This window comes from Ctenopharyngodon idella, chromosome 11, assembly GCF_019924925.1.
Source record: "Ctenopharyngodon idella isolate HZGC_01 chromosome 11, HZGC01, whole genome shotgun sequence".
NCBI classification, from domain to species: Eukaryota; Metazoa; Chordata; class Actinopteri; order Cypriniformes; family Xenocyprididae; genus Ctenopharyngodon; species Ctenopharyngodon idella.
Window position 1 is genome coordinate 15974100 of NC_067230.1, and position 17850 is coordinate 15991949.

Consider the following 17850-nt stretch of genomic DNA (forward strand, 5'->3'; position numbering starts at 1 on the left):
GTTCATCCAACATCATTTGTATGATTTTGTTTTGCTCACAAAAGAAATACAGGCAGGCAGAAAACAGGACTGAAACTCACGTGGACAGTGCGAGATGAACAGACAGTGACGTAGTTTCTATAGTGATCGCAGAAGTGCTCAGAATAAGATAGAATTTGACCTGACATAAAGAATTCATGGTCAATTCGAGTTTCCTGAAGGTCAGAATCGTGTAACTGTGCGTGTGAGACTGTTACCGTACCGTCGCTTCTCTTTTGAATGGATTGCCCAGTTCACACAGCGCCTGAGAGCCGTTCTGATTGACTTCACACAACACCTTCAAAACAGGAACACATCAGGAACTACTGCTGGCTCTGACTGACACATAAACAAGCTCAGCATTGCTGGTGGTGTACCTGCTGCCCCATGAGTCCAGAGTACGAGAGCGTGTTTGGCAGAGACACCAGCAGCTGGGCGGCGTGGGCATCATCTCCATCCTCCTGCGGGGTTTCTGGGTTAGACGGCATGTTAGTCACCGTGACCTCCAGCACTATTGACCTCTGATCCGACAGAGAGAACACCGGCACATCAGACCCGTCTCTAAACGCAGAGCATGTGGGAGAAATTAAAATAACCAGGGCCTCTATGCCTTTAAGATTTTTACATTTGCACACAATAATTTAGTAAAATGCTTGCACTGTACAGCAGAACCTGGTTTAGGAAAAATGTCTTCACATGTACAGGCAATTTATGAATGATTTGTAGGAACATTTAGTCACATGTTCACGTTTAGTATTAGTCCATGAACATCTTTATAAATGTAAGTATGCAGTGCCGGAGACATCACTTCAGACACAGAAATATGTGTATGGTCACTTACCGCGGTAGAGGAGTGAAGTCGTTTGAAATGGGTGCTTTTGTGCCAAACTGATAGACAAGCTGAAGGTTGCTCTGGCATATTTTATCCTCACCACACCCTTCCCTGACAAAATTAACCTGAGAACAGACAGAAAGCTTGCGCATTCAGTTTTACTGTTATACTAATGGTTCCTGATGGATTTGAATTATCATTCGACGAGCATTATATAAGGGATAATGTACTGACAGCTAGTCATTTTCACAAAATACCCTCTGACATGAAGTAAACAGCTATCATATGACTACTTAAATGAATACATGGGCAAGCAGTATTGATTTTGGGTGTAATATTGCAATCATAGGCAGAGTTTGGGGGGGGACCAGAGCCAATGATTTTGCCTGAGCTATGAATAATTTTATGAATAATAAACAATAGAATTCACATTTATTTGTCTTATCTTATCATTTTACTGTAGAATGAGTAAATATGTTTGTTGTTAGGATGTTTTAAAAGGTAAATTCCTAGGCTATTTACATTTTTAGGCTGCTCTGCCTCAGCGGTCTAACAGCACTCATCAATGTCAAAATGATCAAGATGGCCAATCAAATCAAAGAAGGCGGGTCTTACTGTCACTGTCACAGCGAGAGTTTGTGGAAAGATGCAAGTAGACAACTGTTTTTTGATAGAAATGTTCAGCGACCGACAGAAATAGACTATCTTATGAAAACTGCTCAACTTTTTATGAAATTTCGCTGTTTTGAACTTAAAATATGCGATTGTGATTCATGTACTAATTCATAAATGAATGTGACGAGACAAAAAGATGTTTGCATTTTCAACATATTAGGCATATGAATAAGAGTGAATGTGTGCACATTTTAAAATAAAATATTATGTGCAAATAGTTCATAACTACAATTAGACCTTGAACTTCTTTTACCATTCTTATTTATTTATTCCCTTAAAGTCCCCCTGTGGTGAAAATCAAGTGTTTAATGTTGTTTATATGTCTATGTGGTGTTTTTAATACGCTTTAAGACAAACCATGAGCAAATTCATCATTCAACACCATTGCCGAACCATTGTGCAGCGTTTACTTCAGTAAAGTTGACCGAGTGGATCTCTGAGCTCGTGCGAGTGAGTGGAGGCGGGGCTAATTAGCATATTCATAGATCCACGTATATATAAATGAAGCAAGGGTGTAGAGTTACATTCAAGCTATTTAAAGGCATTTTTTTCCACAGGAAAAAATGTTTAAATATGTCATTTTGGTGATCAAAGATGAGTTTTAAGGTATCAAATTATTGACTACAGGGGGACTTTAAATCCCTTTCAACCATTTAATTCTTTTATTATTATTATAATTTATTAAGTAATAAATCTCCCCACCCCCATCTGTCAGTCTAAAACTCCGCCTATGATTGCAATATGCAATGCAATATTGAGGTAAATGTTTTTATTATGTGAGAAGAAAGACAGAGCAGAGTTAACAGTCAAGTCACCATTATTTCTATATAATGCTTTATACAATACAGATTGTTTTAAAGCAGCTTTACAGTGATAAACAGGAAAGTATACGATTCAGTGGTGCAAACAGAGTTCAATTCTGCTGTAAAGCAGCTCTAAAAAGACAACAGTAAACATTATCCAGCTGAGATCAGTTCAGTGTTGATTCAGTTTGGTTCAATAACATCACAATCTCAGCTCAAATCCGACTATAAGGCATGAAGATATTAAGATATTGTAAGACACTGACATCATGATTTTCTGTAAAGCTGCTTAGAAATAATGTGTATTGTATAAAGTGTTATATAGAAATAAAGGTGAAACTAATCACACTATGCAGGACATCTCTTTCTTGAGACAAACTTCTGAACACAGAATGCAGGGATTGACCCATTCACACCCAAAATCAAGAGACAAACCAAATCTAAAAGCATGTGAAGTACGTTTGTTTTACCTCAGAGTAGAGTGTGTTGGAGGGACTGAGGCTCAGGACGGGGCTCAGCTGGTTATGGTGTCCCGTGTGATGGTGATGTCTTCTTCGTATAGTGTGTGTGATCGCCAGAGAGATGGGCCGCAGCTTGTCCCGAATGTTTTCCTGATGAAATGAGAACAGAAGAGTTCATATGGCCCTGTTTCATCTGATATTATCATGCGCCTCCTCTGATCGGACTTCACTGAGACCCTCCTCTCGTGTTATGAAATGCAGCTGCAATTGTGATTGCAAGGTGTGTGTTTTGGTACAATGCAGCAAAGTTTGAACCCCCTGTTTAATGTTCAAAGTGTTGATTTTTCACAACATGTTCCATAGCGGGCAGAAGTCAATAGCTGTGTCTCATTTGAAGGCTGCAGCCTCATTTTAGAAAAGTAACCATTATATTGCAAATTAAGGACATAATTACAGTATTTTACACCTCACAAGGGATAACAGACAATTTTATAACGGTTCTGTTTCTGAAATGAGACATTCTCAATGATGTACACGGCTGAATTTCCTCTGGAGCGGAAAACGTCTTTTCCCTCAGGGCCGCTCGCTCAACCCTTTATGATGTGCTGGTCTGAGAATATGGGAAATAAGCAATATGTCTAAGGTTATGGAGTTCAAATATTGTTGCTGCGAACCTTATACATAAATTTATAGTAAACATCAAAGTTAAGAAGAAAGAAGGAGAAGAAACTGAAAGGGAGTGTGGAGAACTTGAGTTAGCAAAGACTGTCACGGCGAAGGTCTTTATCGTTCTTTGCTTAGGGGCAAAAAGAAGTTGAAAATAACTTTGCATTGGTATACTTTTAAGAAATATCCTGATGCCTCCCACACTTTCCTCTCAATAACAAAATAAACATTCAACAAAAATGGTGAGAAAACAGCAGTAAAGAAAGCATCTGATCATAGCGAGGTGGAAATCCGGCTCTGCAATCCTGCACTATCCAGTCCAGTCACATGGACCAACTGTAATTGAGACATTTATTCAAGAAATTCAACAGAAAGACGTATATTACAGAAAATTTCATGTCTTTGAGTAGAGCGTTTGCTTGGGCCTTGAGCGATTGAGTGGAGCGTCACACCGGAGGGTGCAGCCTTGAAAATGAAACAAAGCTAATGTTGTCAGGATGCAAATATGCATTTCCACTACAAATGCCATGTGTTCACATGTTTTTAAATTCCTCATTATGTGGTTTCAGTAGCTATGTTTTCATCCACCTAGTATTAATTTTTTTATTTTGTTATGTCGCAAAAACTGTGGATGGAAACATCAAGATACGTATAAAAACATATGCGCTAAAGTGAGGTGGATAATTTTTTATCTGTTAAAAAGACATGCACATAAACTACGATGGAAACACATTTACCGAATAAAGCCGTAGACTTTGAGCATGTGACGGTCGTGATATGACGTCACGCCCTGCAGCGTCTTTTTTATAAACATGAATTCAACATATAACAAATAATAATACATTCAAAATATAAAAATCTTCTCCACTTTACTGCAGAAATATTGTTCTTTTAATTCAGCCAAGAGGTCACGCTGTGACGTATCGATCTTCTACTGGTCACACGTCTTCATGTGATGCAAATTCGCAATTCACCAAACTTGAAATGCGAAACTTTTTGCATGAGCTTGCATTTCCAGGTCTATGAATGGCAGTCAATGGAACGAAAAGTGTAGTGTGACCGCCCCTTAAATCCCTTGATGCACAACAAAAACATGAATTTGTCTCAGAGGATGTAATTGGATAACTGGACTAACCAGCAGACCAATCGCATCGCACCACATCTCAATTGTTGGTTTAGTTATGATTTGGTTTAATTCCCTCCAGAAGCGTCTCACGTGATTGCGTTCCCAAACACCAACATCCGAACGCAAGAGAACAGCGTTTATTGCGTTTCGTCTATGGCTCTGAGATGCAACTAATTTATGATGGAGGAAAAAAGAGCCCGATTGCAGCAACTTCTAATATTTTGAGCCAATTTCCCATGAAGTGATGATTTTGTTCTCTTGAACACATATGATGGAAAACTGCTTTATTCGCAAATTCCAATTTTGCGCCCAAGTTAAATTCGCAACTTTGATGGAAACACAGCTAATCATACTAGTGATTGCTGCTTTGAAACAAAAAAGTGGTGTAAGGTAAAGGTGACTTGACATTCATAAATTGTTTTAGACCCAGCTTCCACCTGCTCAACAAAAATGCACCTCATATACCATCTTTACACCAGGTGGAAAGAGGGCGCTGTCAATACACACATTCATCTGCATCTCTAGTTCTACCTTCACAGCAAAAGTCACTGTTTGACAGTCCGGATGCTTTTGTCCACGTAGCTCCACTTCCACAGAATGAACGTACTCCGGCCCTGATAAACTGCGGTCCAGGAAGTGAACTCTGTGAGGAAGACTCAACTTCCTGCGCTCTACGTCCGCCTCAAAATGTACAGCGAGTGCTGATGTGAAGGAGCAACACAGAAACATTCAAATATATGTGTATATCTGCACTTACAGCGAATGTTGTTGTTATAGATGTTGAATTTCTTACTGATATGTGGTGAGTAGGAGTCTGGATAAGCCGTGTATTTGTAGCAGGCCTTCACGTCCACACTAGATGAAGACAAGTCAGTCATTTATTATAATATCATGTTGAAATGAATTATCTATACTGTGTGTAATGAATATTGCTTGTAATTTCCAAGAAAGATGTCATATACACAATGTGAAGACATTGAAAAAGTAAAATAACTTCTGACCAAACACCATCTTGCCCCCGGCAGCTGTGCTGCGTGAGGTCAATGTACTGAGGCTCGATGGAAATTTCTCGGATCACGTGGACCACTGGACGTGACCTGATGGACAAACAATGAGTCAGAAAACATCTTGCATCTCAAAATAACTGCTGCCGTGGCTTTAAATGACAATGCAACCATTTTTAAACATTCAGCTGACATCTTCGATACGGGATGCATGTTTTTCATTTGCACGTTTTTCTCAGGCAGTTCAGATCTCACCTGTAAAGCACAACCTGATCACTGAGGGAGCCGACGGCTAGATCTGGATAGAAATTTCCATCAACATCTAGTCCTCCAGATATGGAGTAGCCCAGTCGCTTGACCCCTGCATTAAGCCCATCCAGAACCTTGATATGATGATAAATATACAGATGATTAAAGTCGAATCACTGTGATGGCACTGCTGGTTGAATGTCAATACATATATTCAGAAACAGAACCTTGAACATGTTTCTGAAAACTGTTTATTTTCTGAATGAATCAGTAGCTGTGTTTACATGGACCCTAAGAATAAAAAAGTCACACGTAACCACGTCAATCGGAATGAATTGGCCAAATCCGATTAAAATTTCATTTGGATTGTAAGGGGTGGTTTAAACCTTTTCTAATCCAATCGACAGGACATGTAAACACTTGATCGGATTGAAAACAGAAACTGGAAAGTACTGCACACGTGCAATGCTGTAGAGATGGTGTAATGACACGCGCAATAAGCTGTTGTTGTTGAATATAGCATCATAAATGACTGTCTTGTCATTGTAAAGTTCTTCTTCCACTCATCGTCTATGAAGTGGAGCAGCACAATGCTGTCCCACCAGTCCTTGTTTCGGACTTTCATCCACAGACACCTTGTTTTGTGTGCAGGAATTAAGGGGCGTTTTTACTGCTTGACAGATATAAGATATGTGCTCGTCGTCTCCTAATTTAGACCCGAAATAGATAAATATTCGTATGCGCAAACAGCGGGAAACTCTGTATATTCGTGTAGTGTGCACATGTCAAAAAATCAATTCAGATTTGAAGCTTGTGACATATAAATGCGCACATCAACCCGATCACTTTATTTAGTGTTCATGTAAACACTACGCTCGGATTCATCAATCGGAATGAATTCAAAAGGTGAAACAAAAAGTGCCCATGTAAATGTGTTTTCGAACAAATCAGTTGAATGAAGGATTCAATGACTCACTCATATATATATAAATATCAAATGTTGTCTTAAAACAATCGAATGTGCCTAAGACTTTTCCAGTGTGTGTGTGTGTGTGTGTGTGTGTGTGTGTGTGTGTGTAAGTGTGTGTGTGTGTGTGTGAGAGAGAGAAGGTTTGCCTGCGAAGGTTTGGTATCAATGCCAGATGAAGTGCCGCGGTAAATAAAAACTTTCCCATCTCCATCAAACGGGGCTCCAACAGCAATGTCTGAAAACAAACACATTGACTAGATTTTAGAGAAAAAGATATACTGTATACACTAGAAGTGAGTAAACCCCTGTGTAATATCATTACAAAACGTGCAATTTTGAAGCCCAAAAAAGCACATCCATCCATCATAAAAGTAATCTATAAATATCCATATGTTAAACTTTACAAACTATAATCATTGGCTTCCAGCAACGCCCATATGTTTCAGTATTTTCAATGTTTCAACAAAAGTTATTTAGAATCAACATTACATTGTAACATTGATCGAACAAAACTACCATTGATTATTTTTGTTAATTTCAGTATTGATTCAACATCGGTGATGTAGAATCAATCACACAGTAATAATGTTGATTCATTGACATTACCATTGATTTTTTTTTTGTCTAATCTGCTTTCTGAGATACCATGAAGACGAAACACACTGTGTGTTATTTTGCTCTTACCTTCATAACCATCCCAGTCCAGATCTCCAGCACTGCTGACGGTCATCCCAAACATAGAGTCATACGTTCCGTTAAGTCGGATCGGTCGTGCCTTTTCCCAGTGGCTGGCTGGGTTCAGAAACACATACACCGCACCTCCAATCTCTGCCTTTCGGTCGAAGAAATTTGGAGCTCCCACTACAAGATCTGTCCAACTGTAGATGAAATCATCCCGTTAGATATTGAGCACATCAGCTTTACACAGGGACATGTAAAGGTTCTTACCCATCGCTGTTCAGATCAGCAGTGGCCACAGAATAACCGAAGGAGGAGGCCAGTTCCTCGCCCCACAGAATATGGTCCGGCATCAGCCGGTAGACGCTGTCCTTCCGCAGCAGAACCACGGCTCCTCTGTGACTGGCTCGAGGAGCTCCGGCCACAAGTGTCAACTCAGACTTACTTATAAGACCTTTGGCTGAGTCTACAGAGAAACCTGTGAAGAGTAGAGACAGATTAATACCAACTGAGCATGTGATGATTTTGGACTTGATTTTATATGATCTTGCATGGGATTGTGAGTGTATTAGTGTTGTCAGGAAACCACTATCAGCAGTCAATACCAATACATTGGAGTTTGCAAATGAAAAACAATTTATTCAAATATCACACAGAAAGAGTTAGTAATGTTCTTTGTCTACAAACCCAGGTAGCTGTTCTGAGAGACGTCTTTGACGGAGCTTTTGGACGGTTCCACAGTTTTGTAGACCAGAGCATCCTCAACAGGACTGGCCATAAATAACAGCCCTGAGCGCACAGACAGGAAGAGAAGATTTTCCAGGGACAGCTATACAAATAAATAATCTAATACCTAATGTATGCCTTAACATACTGACCTACTCATAAGAAAACAATGAATTAATCCAATGTCCAAACATCAGAAATTCTTTACATTCGTAGCCTATATGTGATCATTTGGTTACATTTCGATAGTCCACATTAGACATTCTACTAACTACAGTGGCACATTACGGCAACATACATAATATTTTTTTTTCCACTCAATTATGTTGCAATAACGAGATATGTCGTTAAAACAACATCTTTTCTCGTAATAACAAGATGTTATTTCGTTAAAACAACCTATTTTTCTTGTTAAAATGTAATGTTCTCATAATAACAATATGTTATTTCGTTAAAAAGACATATTTGAACATGACGTGTATGAAATATGCCTTTATCTGATCTATAATAGAGAATTTATATAGCCTAGATCAGTGCCTTTATCACACTTCTGCGTTCGAAAAGTAGAAGCAAATATAGTGTAAAATACCTTTCGATGCCTGTATCAATGGCACTGCCCATAGCACGAGATTGTTGTGATTTGGTGTACAGTTTATCACAGATACCTCATCTATACCAAACGTTCTCAAACTTATAAGGTAGAAAATTTTCCAAGAACCCCTCATAATAGGCTATAACAGTGATTAAACCCAAATTCAGTGTGGGTGGGAGTAATGAACACAATATAATTGTTTTATTGCTGTATATCCACATTTGTAAATGTTCACACATGAATTGGCACCTTTGAGTCCAGACCTTAAACTCATTGAAAGTCTTTGGGATGTGCTGGAGTAAATCAATGCACCTCTTGAATGTTGTGATGTTATTTCCATCAAGAAATGTATAAATTTTTTGGCCAAGATATTGTATTGACAATGCAAGAGTCAAGCACTCTGTAAAGTCTCCTCCAGCACATCCCAAAGACTTTCAATGAGTTTAAGGTCTGGACTCAAGGTCTGGACAATTCATGTGTCCCAACCATTGAGCCCGATGAATCTTGATGTTGTCATCCTGGAATGGTTGTTTAAGAAATGAAAAGCTACACAATCCATCTTTTAGGGTTAAAAGAACTGTTGCCAAACATAGAAACATAATAATCACAGCAATAATGATCCAGTCATAGACTGCCTATTTAAATATCTGCCTATTTAAATCCAAACTTTTCTTTGGCCGGGCAGTGTAGTAGAATGTCTATAGTGGACTATCAAAATAAAATGTTAGCGATCATTTAAATGAGTGGTCCAATACATTTTTCTTAATCCCATTACCTTTCCAGTTGTAGGTACCCGGAGCCCCAAACAGGATGTAGTTTTTGTCAGGTGTGAAACTAGCTGACAGGCCCTGCTGGCAGAATCCAAACTGCTCGTGTCCTTGAGAACGACCTTCACAAAACTTCCACTCTCCCCCGTCTAGATCATCTCTCTCAGTCAAATCCTCACTCAGCACATAACAGCGTCCGATCGGGTCACGTGTCTCAAACGTCTGGTTGACATGTTGTCTGTGCTCATAGAGGTGAGCACATGTCTGTGAGATGACATCAGGACAAAAACAGGACTCATTTGGTACACATGCTGCCATGATGACCTTGACCACAATTCTGATTTGATTTTTAAAATCCGAACTTTAGCATTGACAGTCATTGTTGGATGAAGTACTTGAGTTGCATTGAATTCCATCTTTCTTTAAATTCATGTTCTTTTTATCTAGTCCTTCTGAGGCTTCTAGACTAGACTTGAATTCGGGCGATCTCAGTGCTGAATAATTTTTCACCAGTTCTGTTTCATCAATAAGAATGTGTGCAAAGAATTGTGGGCGTTCCCTTTCGTGGGAACATTCGACGTAGCGTCTCGTTCCCTTACTCAGGGAACAAGGGTTACACCAGTAACCCTAGACGTTTTGAGGACACGAAGGATACACTTGATGCATCCTTCAAAATATGCTGAATGAAGGATGTGAAAAGAAGGCTGCCTTCTAAGGATCCTTCAAACTGTGACGCCTTTGACGGTGCTTGGCAGCCAAGGTTTGCAGCCTTACTAGCATGCAGCCTACCATTCGAGAAGCACCCAAATTGAATATTTCTCTACTATATAGTATGCGAAAAACAGTACGCCAAAAGAGTAGTATGTCCAAATACATAGCATTTGAAAAACAGTAGGTGAAAAGTCACTGGATGACCTTCCGGCGAGATTCTGAAGTGCGTGTTTGATGGACACTTTACTATCCCATGAAGATTTATGAATGGAAGTGAAGTGATGCAATTGACACTGGTAGGTCACATGACAGTAACAACATGGCAGATGTAGTACATCCGAATTTCATTCATACTACCCATATTCATACTATACGGAATGTACTTTTCAACAATCGCGAAGTAAGTTCAGATTTAAATGTAGTGCCTACTCAGTATGCAATCTCGGACGCACCAAAAGTTTAGCTCAAACCCTTATCAATCACATCTGAACCAACTAATCAAGGTGTTCATCTTTATTTCAAAATAGCAAGCATGTGTGCTGAAGCAGGATTGGAACTGATATCTGATTGTAAGTAGCAGGTTTGCTACCCCTGCTTAAACACTACTGCACTTTGTGCAGGATGTTATACACAGCCAATGACTGCTTCACATCAGATCTACATGTGACAAGGATAAAATATACTCACCACCACTTTTCCACCAATCCCCTGACTTTTAACTGTGACTCCCAACCACTGGTTGTCTTTGCTCTCTTGCTCCAGACTCACTTGAGAAAACAAGAAACATGTTTCCTTGAATGGACACAGCTTAGCAGAGATAATACTTTAGTTCATCACATTTAAAAAATTAAGCTGTTACCACTTCCATCGATGTCCACTCGTTCACACTTCTCCGATGTAACCGGGCAGCGATACAGGGCACCGGGACGGCTGTTCTGCAAAGTTCCCAAACCTCGGGCCTGAGGGGCCCCAACCAGTATCCTGTAGAGGACGACTAACTCTTTAAATGCTGTTCTTAGATCAGTTACAGTTAACATTTACTAGCAAAACATAATAATTAATTAATAATAATTCATTTTTTATGGGAGCCTTTCAAGACACTCAAGAACACCTTACAAATAATAAGATACATGAAGAATAAATGGGAAAAAAAATAATACACAATGCTATATCAACCAGAATAAGCTAATCTAAATTTAAAAATTGAAAGACTGGAACTATTACACATGTCTCGAGGTAAGGTATTCCAAAGACTTGGAGCAGTACAACTAAAAGCTCTTCATCTCAGTCAAACGTACAGAGGGTATAACTAGAGTCATAGAAGCAGAAGACCTGAGAGACGGGGTAATCTTGATAGATGAATACACACGAAGATATTCACGCTACTATGAAGGTGCTAGATTATGGAGAGCCTTACAAGTGAAAAGTAAAATCTTAAACTGAATTTGATACCTGACTGGAAGCCAATGGAGCTGCCTTAAAACTGGAGTAATGTGCTCAATTATAGGTGTTCGTGTAATGGTCCAGGCTGCTGAAGCTGGACCATTTCAAGTTTGTAAAGAAGTTTCTGTGAAACACCACTGAGAAGAGTATTACAATTGTCAATACAAGATGCAACTAATGCATGAACAAGGACAGCAGTACTATTAGTGGAAATAGATGGTCGAAGACGATTCATATTTCTCAGATGATAATAAGCTGACCATGTAATGTTATTTATATGTGCCTCAAAGGTAAAGTGCTGTCAAGGATGACACCCAGACTCTTAACCTGAAGGGAAGGAGAGATAACAGAATTGTTAATGGTCAGTTTGCAATTTTGATTTAGCGCCTACTAATAGAATTTCAGTTTTCTCACTGTTAACCTTAAAAAAAATTACACGTAAACCATGACTTAATTTCAGATAAGCAAAGCAAAAGAGAGGAAGATGGTAACGTTGAATTAGGCTTGAAAGGCATATAGAGCTAGGTGTCATCATGCAGCATAACAAATTAAAGTTTATATACTGAATTTGCAAAAAAAATTGTCCTAAAGGCAATAGATAAATAATAAACAGAAGAGGGCCCAAAACTGAGCCCTGAGGCACGCCACTAGTAATCTGAGTGGCAATTGAGTGGCAATCCAATTAATCATTTTAATTATGTTCACCTGGTCACCAGATATAAACTTGCAAGTTTTGCGTGATATAAAATCGCAATTGTGAGGGAAAAAAAGTCAGAATTGCAAGATAAAAATTCACAATTATCTTTTAAATTGTTTTATTCCATGGTGGAAACAAGCTTCCATAGAACGTGCACAACCCTTGGTTGCGCTCAAATGCTGCAGGATCTTTTCTGTTCACCAACTTCAGTTTTCTTCATTTCTGAAGTCTCAGTGTCATTTAGTCATACACAGGTTTCCTAGCAGAGGAAGCACATGTGTAGAGAATCAATAAATGTTTTATTGGTGAGTGTGCAGGTGCATCTTTTATTTAAAATAAATGCTTTGCTTTAATTGTTAAATAAAGTGTTATGACGGGAGAGGGAAAACCTACACATTTGCTTGAGTTTTTGGACCCCACAGTCAATTTATGAAGCTTAAAATGCTTTCTGTGATCTGATGTTGTACAGACTCACCAGGTGTTTTTAAGCATTGTTTAGAAGGTAGTAGGCTGGTAAAACGAGTGGTTTAGAGTGAAAAAAATAGCTGTGAGATTTGCCAGAGTTTGTAAGGTTCATGGCATTGTGTCTTAACACAAGGGTTTTGTACGAACCGCAAATGTCCAGGCGTTGCATATATTGCACATCCTTTTCTGAGCCCCTGACTGTATTTAACAAGCTTTGTATTACTGAGTGCGAAAGAAAGCTGAAGATCTTTGAAGACAGAATGCGAGGGTCTGAGTCTTGCCCTTGGTTTTGTGTTCTGGCGCCTGGATGTGGTACAAGTGCTCCAAAAACTCTGGGAACTCATTAGCATGAAAAAGACTCTATGTGAAAGGCATCTAAATGGAGGACAATGAGCTGATCCTCCCCTCTCGCTGCATTTCAATATTTCTTTCAGCTGTACATTTACTGCTTCTCTCCTTTAATGCATTTTTGTGATCTGTGTAGATGGGAAATAACACACACACACACACACACACACACACAATCTTTTTCATTCTTTCTCATACAGCAAGCACACAGAAACTAAACTTGTCGCTGTGCCACCTGACCACTGCAGATTCATTTAGGCGTTGATAGTGTCTCCATAGAAATGCATAATTCCCAGTCCGAGGACGTAATCAGCTCTGAATAGAATGTGTTGTCATCTTGAGCTCACAGTAATTATGACAGGGTGTGAACGCAGCATTAAGCCTTTGCCCCCTCCTGAAGCTTATGCTGCTCCTCATTTACTCTTGTTTAATAAATTCACTTTTTGCACTTTTTTTGTTGTTTTGAAGCCTTGGGACTCCAGGTGCTTGTTGATAGGATCCCATATATATATATATATATATATTCAGTCAATAAATTATTCAGACACTAGATAATTTTTTATAATTTTTTTTACTAGTGTGTGCAGGACACTATAGTTCATTTGTGTAAGTGAGGATAGCAAAATAAAGTAAACTGTGACATATTATACCCAAAAATTCTTCATAGGATGGACTACCAGTAAAATTGATAAAAATTTGGGACCAAAAATTATTCAAACACTTTGACCTGACCATGTTTTACTTAAGCGTTATCTGACATAATTAAGGTTTATTTTTTCTGACACAGTTTAACTCTTGTCATATTTTATTACCATTTTTTAACTGTAATAAACTGTAATAATGAATGAAATTTTCAAGGTGTCTGAATAAATTTTGGTAAATATACTGTATATATAAATATACTGTGTATATATATATATATATATATATGGTATTATTGGAAAGTGGAAGTGTTTAGTGTTCCAAACTGCCATTAATATCAGCACAAAAACTGTGCAGCGGGAGCTTCGTGGAGTGGGTTTCCATGGCCGAGCAGCTGCATGCAAGCCTCACATCACCAAGTATGATGCCAAGTGTTGGATGGAGTGGTGTAAAGCAGTGTTTCTCAACTGGTGGGTCACGACCCAAAAGTGGGTCACAAGACCGCTGTGAGTGGGTCGCGGAGTATGTAGTCAAAGAAACAACAACAAATGACTCTTCTGTCAGATGCAGTTTAAAGGGGTGGTTGATTACGATTTCACTTTTGAGCACCCGAAGCACGAGCTCTTAAAGCTCCGCCCTCTTCTGGAAAGGGGGCGGGAGCAGCAGCTCATTTGCATTTAAAGGGACACACACAAAAACGGCGTGTTTTTGCTCAAATAGGGGCAAATTTGACAAGCTATAATAAATGATCTGTGGGGTATTTTGAGCTGAAACTTCACAGACACATTCTGGAGACACCAGATAATTATATTACATCTTGTGAAAGGGGCATTATAGGTCCACTTTAAGTAAAGAGTGCCTGAGAGAAACGCATTGTCCTCATTCAGTATCTGCGGTCAGATTAAATATTATCAAACCAGTTGACAAACACTGGTGTAAAGCACGCCGCCACTGGACTCTGGAGCAGTGGAAACGTGTTCTGTGGAGTGACGAATCACGTTTCTCTGTTTGGCAGTCTGATAGGCGAGTCTGGGTTTGGCAGATTCCAGGAGAACGGTACCTGCCTGACTGCACTGTGCCAACTGTAATGTTTGGTATAAAGGAGGGATAATGGTATGGGGCTGTTTTTCATGGGTTGGGCTACAAGCCCCTGATTCTAGTGAAGGGAAACCCTAATTTTTTGGACAATGCTATGCTTCCAACTTTGTGGGAACAGTTTGGGGAAGGCCCTTTTCTAGTCCGGCATGACTGTGCTCCAGTGCACAAAGCAAGGTTCATAAAGACATGGTTGGATGAGTTCGGTGTGGAAGAACTTGACTGGCCCGCACTGAGGCGTGACCTCAACCCCATCCAAAACCTTCAGGATGAACTGGAGCGGAGATTGCGAGCCAGGCCTTCTCGTCCAACATCAGTGCCGGACCTCACAAATGCTCTACAGCATGAATGGGCAAAAATTCCCACAGAATCTTGTGGAAAGCCTTCCCAGAGCAGTGGAAGCTCTTATAGCTGCAAGAGGGGGGACCAACTATATATTGATGTCTATGTATTTAGAATGTGATGTCATTACAGTCACTATTGGTGCAATGGTCAGGTGTTCCAATACAAGTTCCTTAAAAAATCTAAATAACTACATAGTCATCAGAATAAGCAGCAAACAGGCCAGAGAGGCTGTGAGGTCGGGTCACTTCTCTTTTAGCAGCGGACTATAACGGGCAGCAGCTCTCATATGAGTATAAATAGAGCTCACACACAGTAACAGAAGGCCAGACAACACCACATGACTTCCTTATACAAGGCCAATCAATTGTGTCCAAACGTGCATTTACTGCCTGGATCTGATCTCCGTGTGAGTCAGAGAAAGATCACTGGACTCATCTGGCATGCCAGAGGCGTTAGAAATGAAGATCTCACAAACTGTGTCCAAGTTTACGCCATGTACTGTTACCTGGTGAGGTTAGTAGTCAATGCTTCACAGTCATATATTCAGGGAATTTCCCTGGATTGAATTACATGAAACTTTAAATCCATTAACTTTTGTAATCTAAAACATTTATAAAAAGGGAGCAAAGCACCAGAAGCAAGTGCGTCATGGAGATTGGGTTTATGTCTGGCTGCGCTTCTGAAGTTTCCCCTCAATAAACAATATATATAAATTAAATAACCTGACACACATTATTTGAAAATTTTGAACAAGATCTGCTGGTGACCAAACCTGCATCAGGATCCGTTTGCATAAACTGATAGACTAGTCTTAGAAGATAATCATCACATTTTTTTGTTCAAGACTGGTCCTAACTTTTTTACATAAAAAGGAAGATCAGCCTAATTTGAATCAGAAAATAAGACTGATTACTTCTTGACTAATTGCTAGTTGGTCAAATTAGTTCTTAAGACACATAGTGGCTAATAAGTTAATGCAACTGGCCACAGAACTTCGAACAAATCCTTTCTGCTTCGGGCCTTGACTAAAATCCCTTAAAGTATTAGTCATTAAACTTTTAAAACTTGACAGCTTCTTGCTAAAAAAGCATCTTGTAACCTTATAGCTTAAACACACACAACCTCCTTTTAGACACTAGAGACAGACAGACTCCAGTGTGAGTCAAGTGAGTGTAGTACACTAGTAAACACACAGCTCTGATGGACACTATGAGCAGAAATACATTTACACATCATATAGAGAGAGAAAAAGGACAAAGCAAAACCACAACACAGAGATTGGTTGTCCAATACAATAACCTCTAAGCATTCCTGTAAAATTTGCCTTAAAAAACGCCTTAAAAAGGCATACCCAAAGTAAATTGCATGCTGTCTCTTTTGAAACTCTTTTGTCTACAGTGGAACACTAATAAGTTAAAAATACATTAAATACATTAAAAACCAAAAGCAAAATAGATGGATTTCTTACAAAAGTGCTGTGATGTAGCAGTGAATTTACAGACACACAGTTACTGTCAGCACACTGAACTAAATATATAACTTACATGTTGGGAATGCACATTATCTCGGCCACAATATCGGTATCGGACGATATATGTTCATTTTTAAGGATAAGAAAATGAATATATTAAATATATATTAAAGATATATTAAAGCCGATAAATAATGGATTATTTCCTTCAGCTGAGACACTTCAGATGCACACTGATCGCCATGATGGTTATAAATTGCTTGAAATATGACTGAAATAACTTCAAAAAGGAAAATACATTTAAGTGCAACATGTGCAGTGCAAGTCTGTCATATAGACTACATAGAATGGTAACAGGGAATATATAAGGAACACATATAAACTATTAACTACAACTTCTCTCTCAATAAACTCCTAATTTACTGCTTATTAATAGTTACTAATGTAGTTGTTAAGTTTAGGTATTGGGTAGGATTAAGGGATGTAGAATAAGGTCATGCAGAATAAGACATTAACATGTGCTTAATAAGTACTAATAAATAGGCAATATTCTAGTAATATGCATGCTAATAAGCAACTAGTTAAAAGACCCTAAAATAAAGTGTTACCCATAAAATTATAATGAGAACATTATAATTGTGTGCATGGGACATGACTTTTATTGGTGAGACTTTTGTTTTTGTAATCAGGCTCTCAAAAATTATATAAAAATTTGCATTTAGATTTATCGGCCAAAATATCGGTTATACCAAAATTTTCATATCGGTGCATACCTAATATATATATATACATAATTATATATATATATATATATACTATATATATAACAACTATTCGGTTGTTGGGTAACTAGTTGACCATCCTGACCGACAGTATTATGCATAATAGGCATTAAAGGCTCATTCCAGCGGTGGATAAATGTTTTGCTTCTGATTTCCATTCAACTCAAATCAATGTACATTCATGTTCAATGACAGATCATGGTAGTGCTTTAGTTCACGGTGTAGCCTGGTGTTTTCTCTGAGAAGATGATCATGAATAAAGCTGTGTTGGTTCTGAGGTGTAA

The 17850-nt window shown here is 38.8% G+C and overlaps 1 protein-coding gene across 2 annotated transcripts in view; it reads right to left on the reverse strand.

Moving 5' to 3' along the window:
• The window catches only part of itga7 (integrin, alpha 7), a 30165-nt gene that overhangs the window by 10592 nt on the left and 1723 nt on the right, over positions 1–17850 (reverse strand). For both annotated transcript variants that reach the window (XM_051913291.1, XM_051913292.1), the window contains exons 2-17: positions 11138–11259; positions 10966–11045; positions 9576–9831; positions 8170–8271; positions 7753–7960; positions 7489–7682; positions 6951–7039; positions 5841–5968; positions 5583–5678; positions 5375–5436; positions 5113–5282; positions 2799–2939; positions 860–975; positions 396–579; positions 242–316; positions 81–160 (exon numbers count right to left, since the gene is read on the reverse strand). In XM_051913291.1, coding sequence (XP_051769251.1) covers positions 81–160; positions 242–316; positions 396–579; positions 860–975; positions 2799–2939; positions 5113–5282; positions 5375–5436; positions 5583–5678; positions 5841–5968; positions 6951–7039; positions 7489–7682; positions 7753–7960; positions 8170–8271; positions 9576–9831; positions 10966–11045; positions 11138–11259 — 2103 coding nt within the window. The remainder of the gene's footprint in view (positions 1–80; positions 161–241; positions 317–395; positions 580–859; positions 976–2798; positions 2940–5112; positions 5283–5374; positions 5437–5582; positions 5679–5840; positions 5969–6950; positions 7040–7488; positions 7683–7752; positions 7961–8169; positions 8272–9575; positions 9832–10965; positions 11046–11137; positions 11260–17850) is intronic.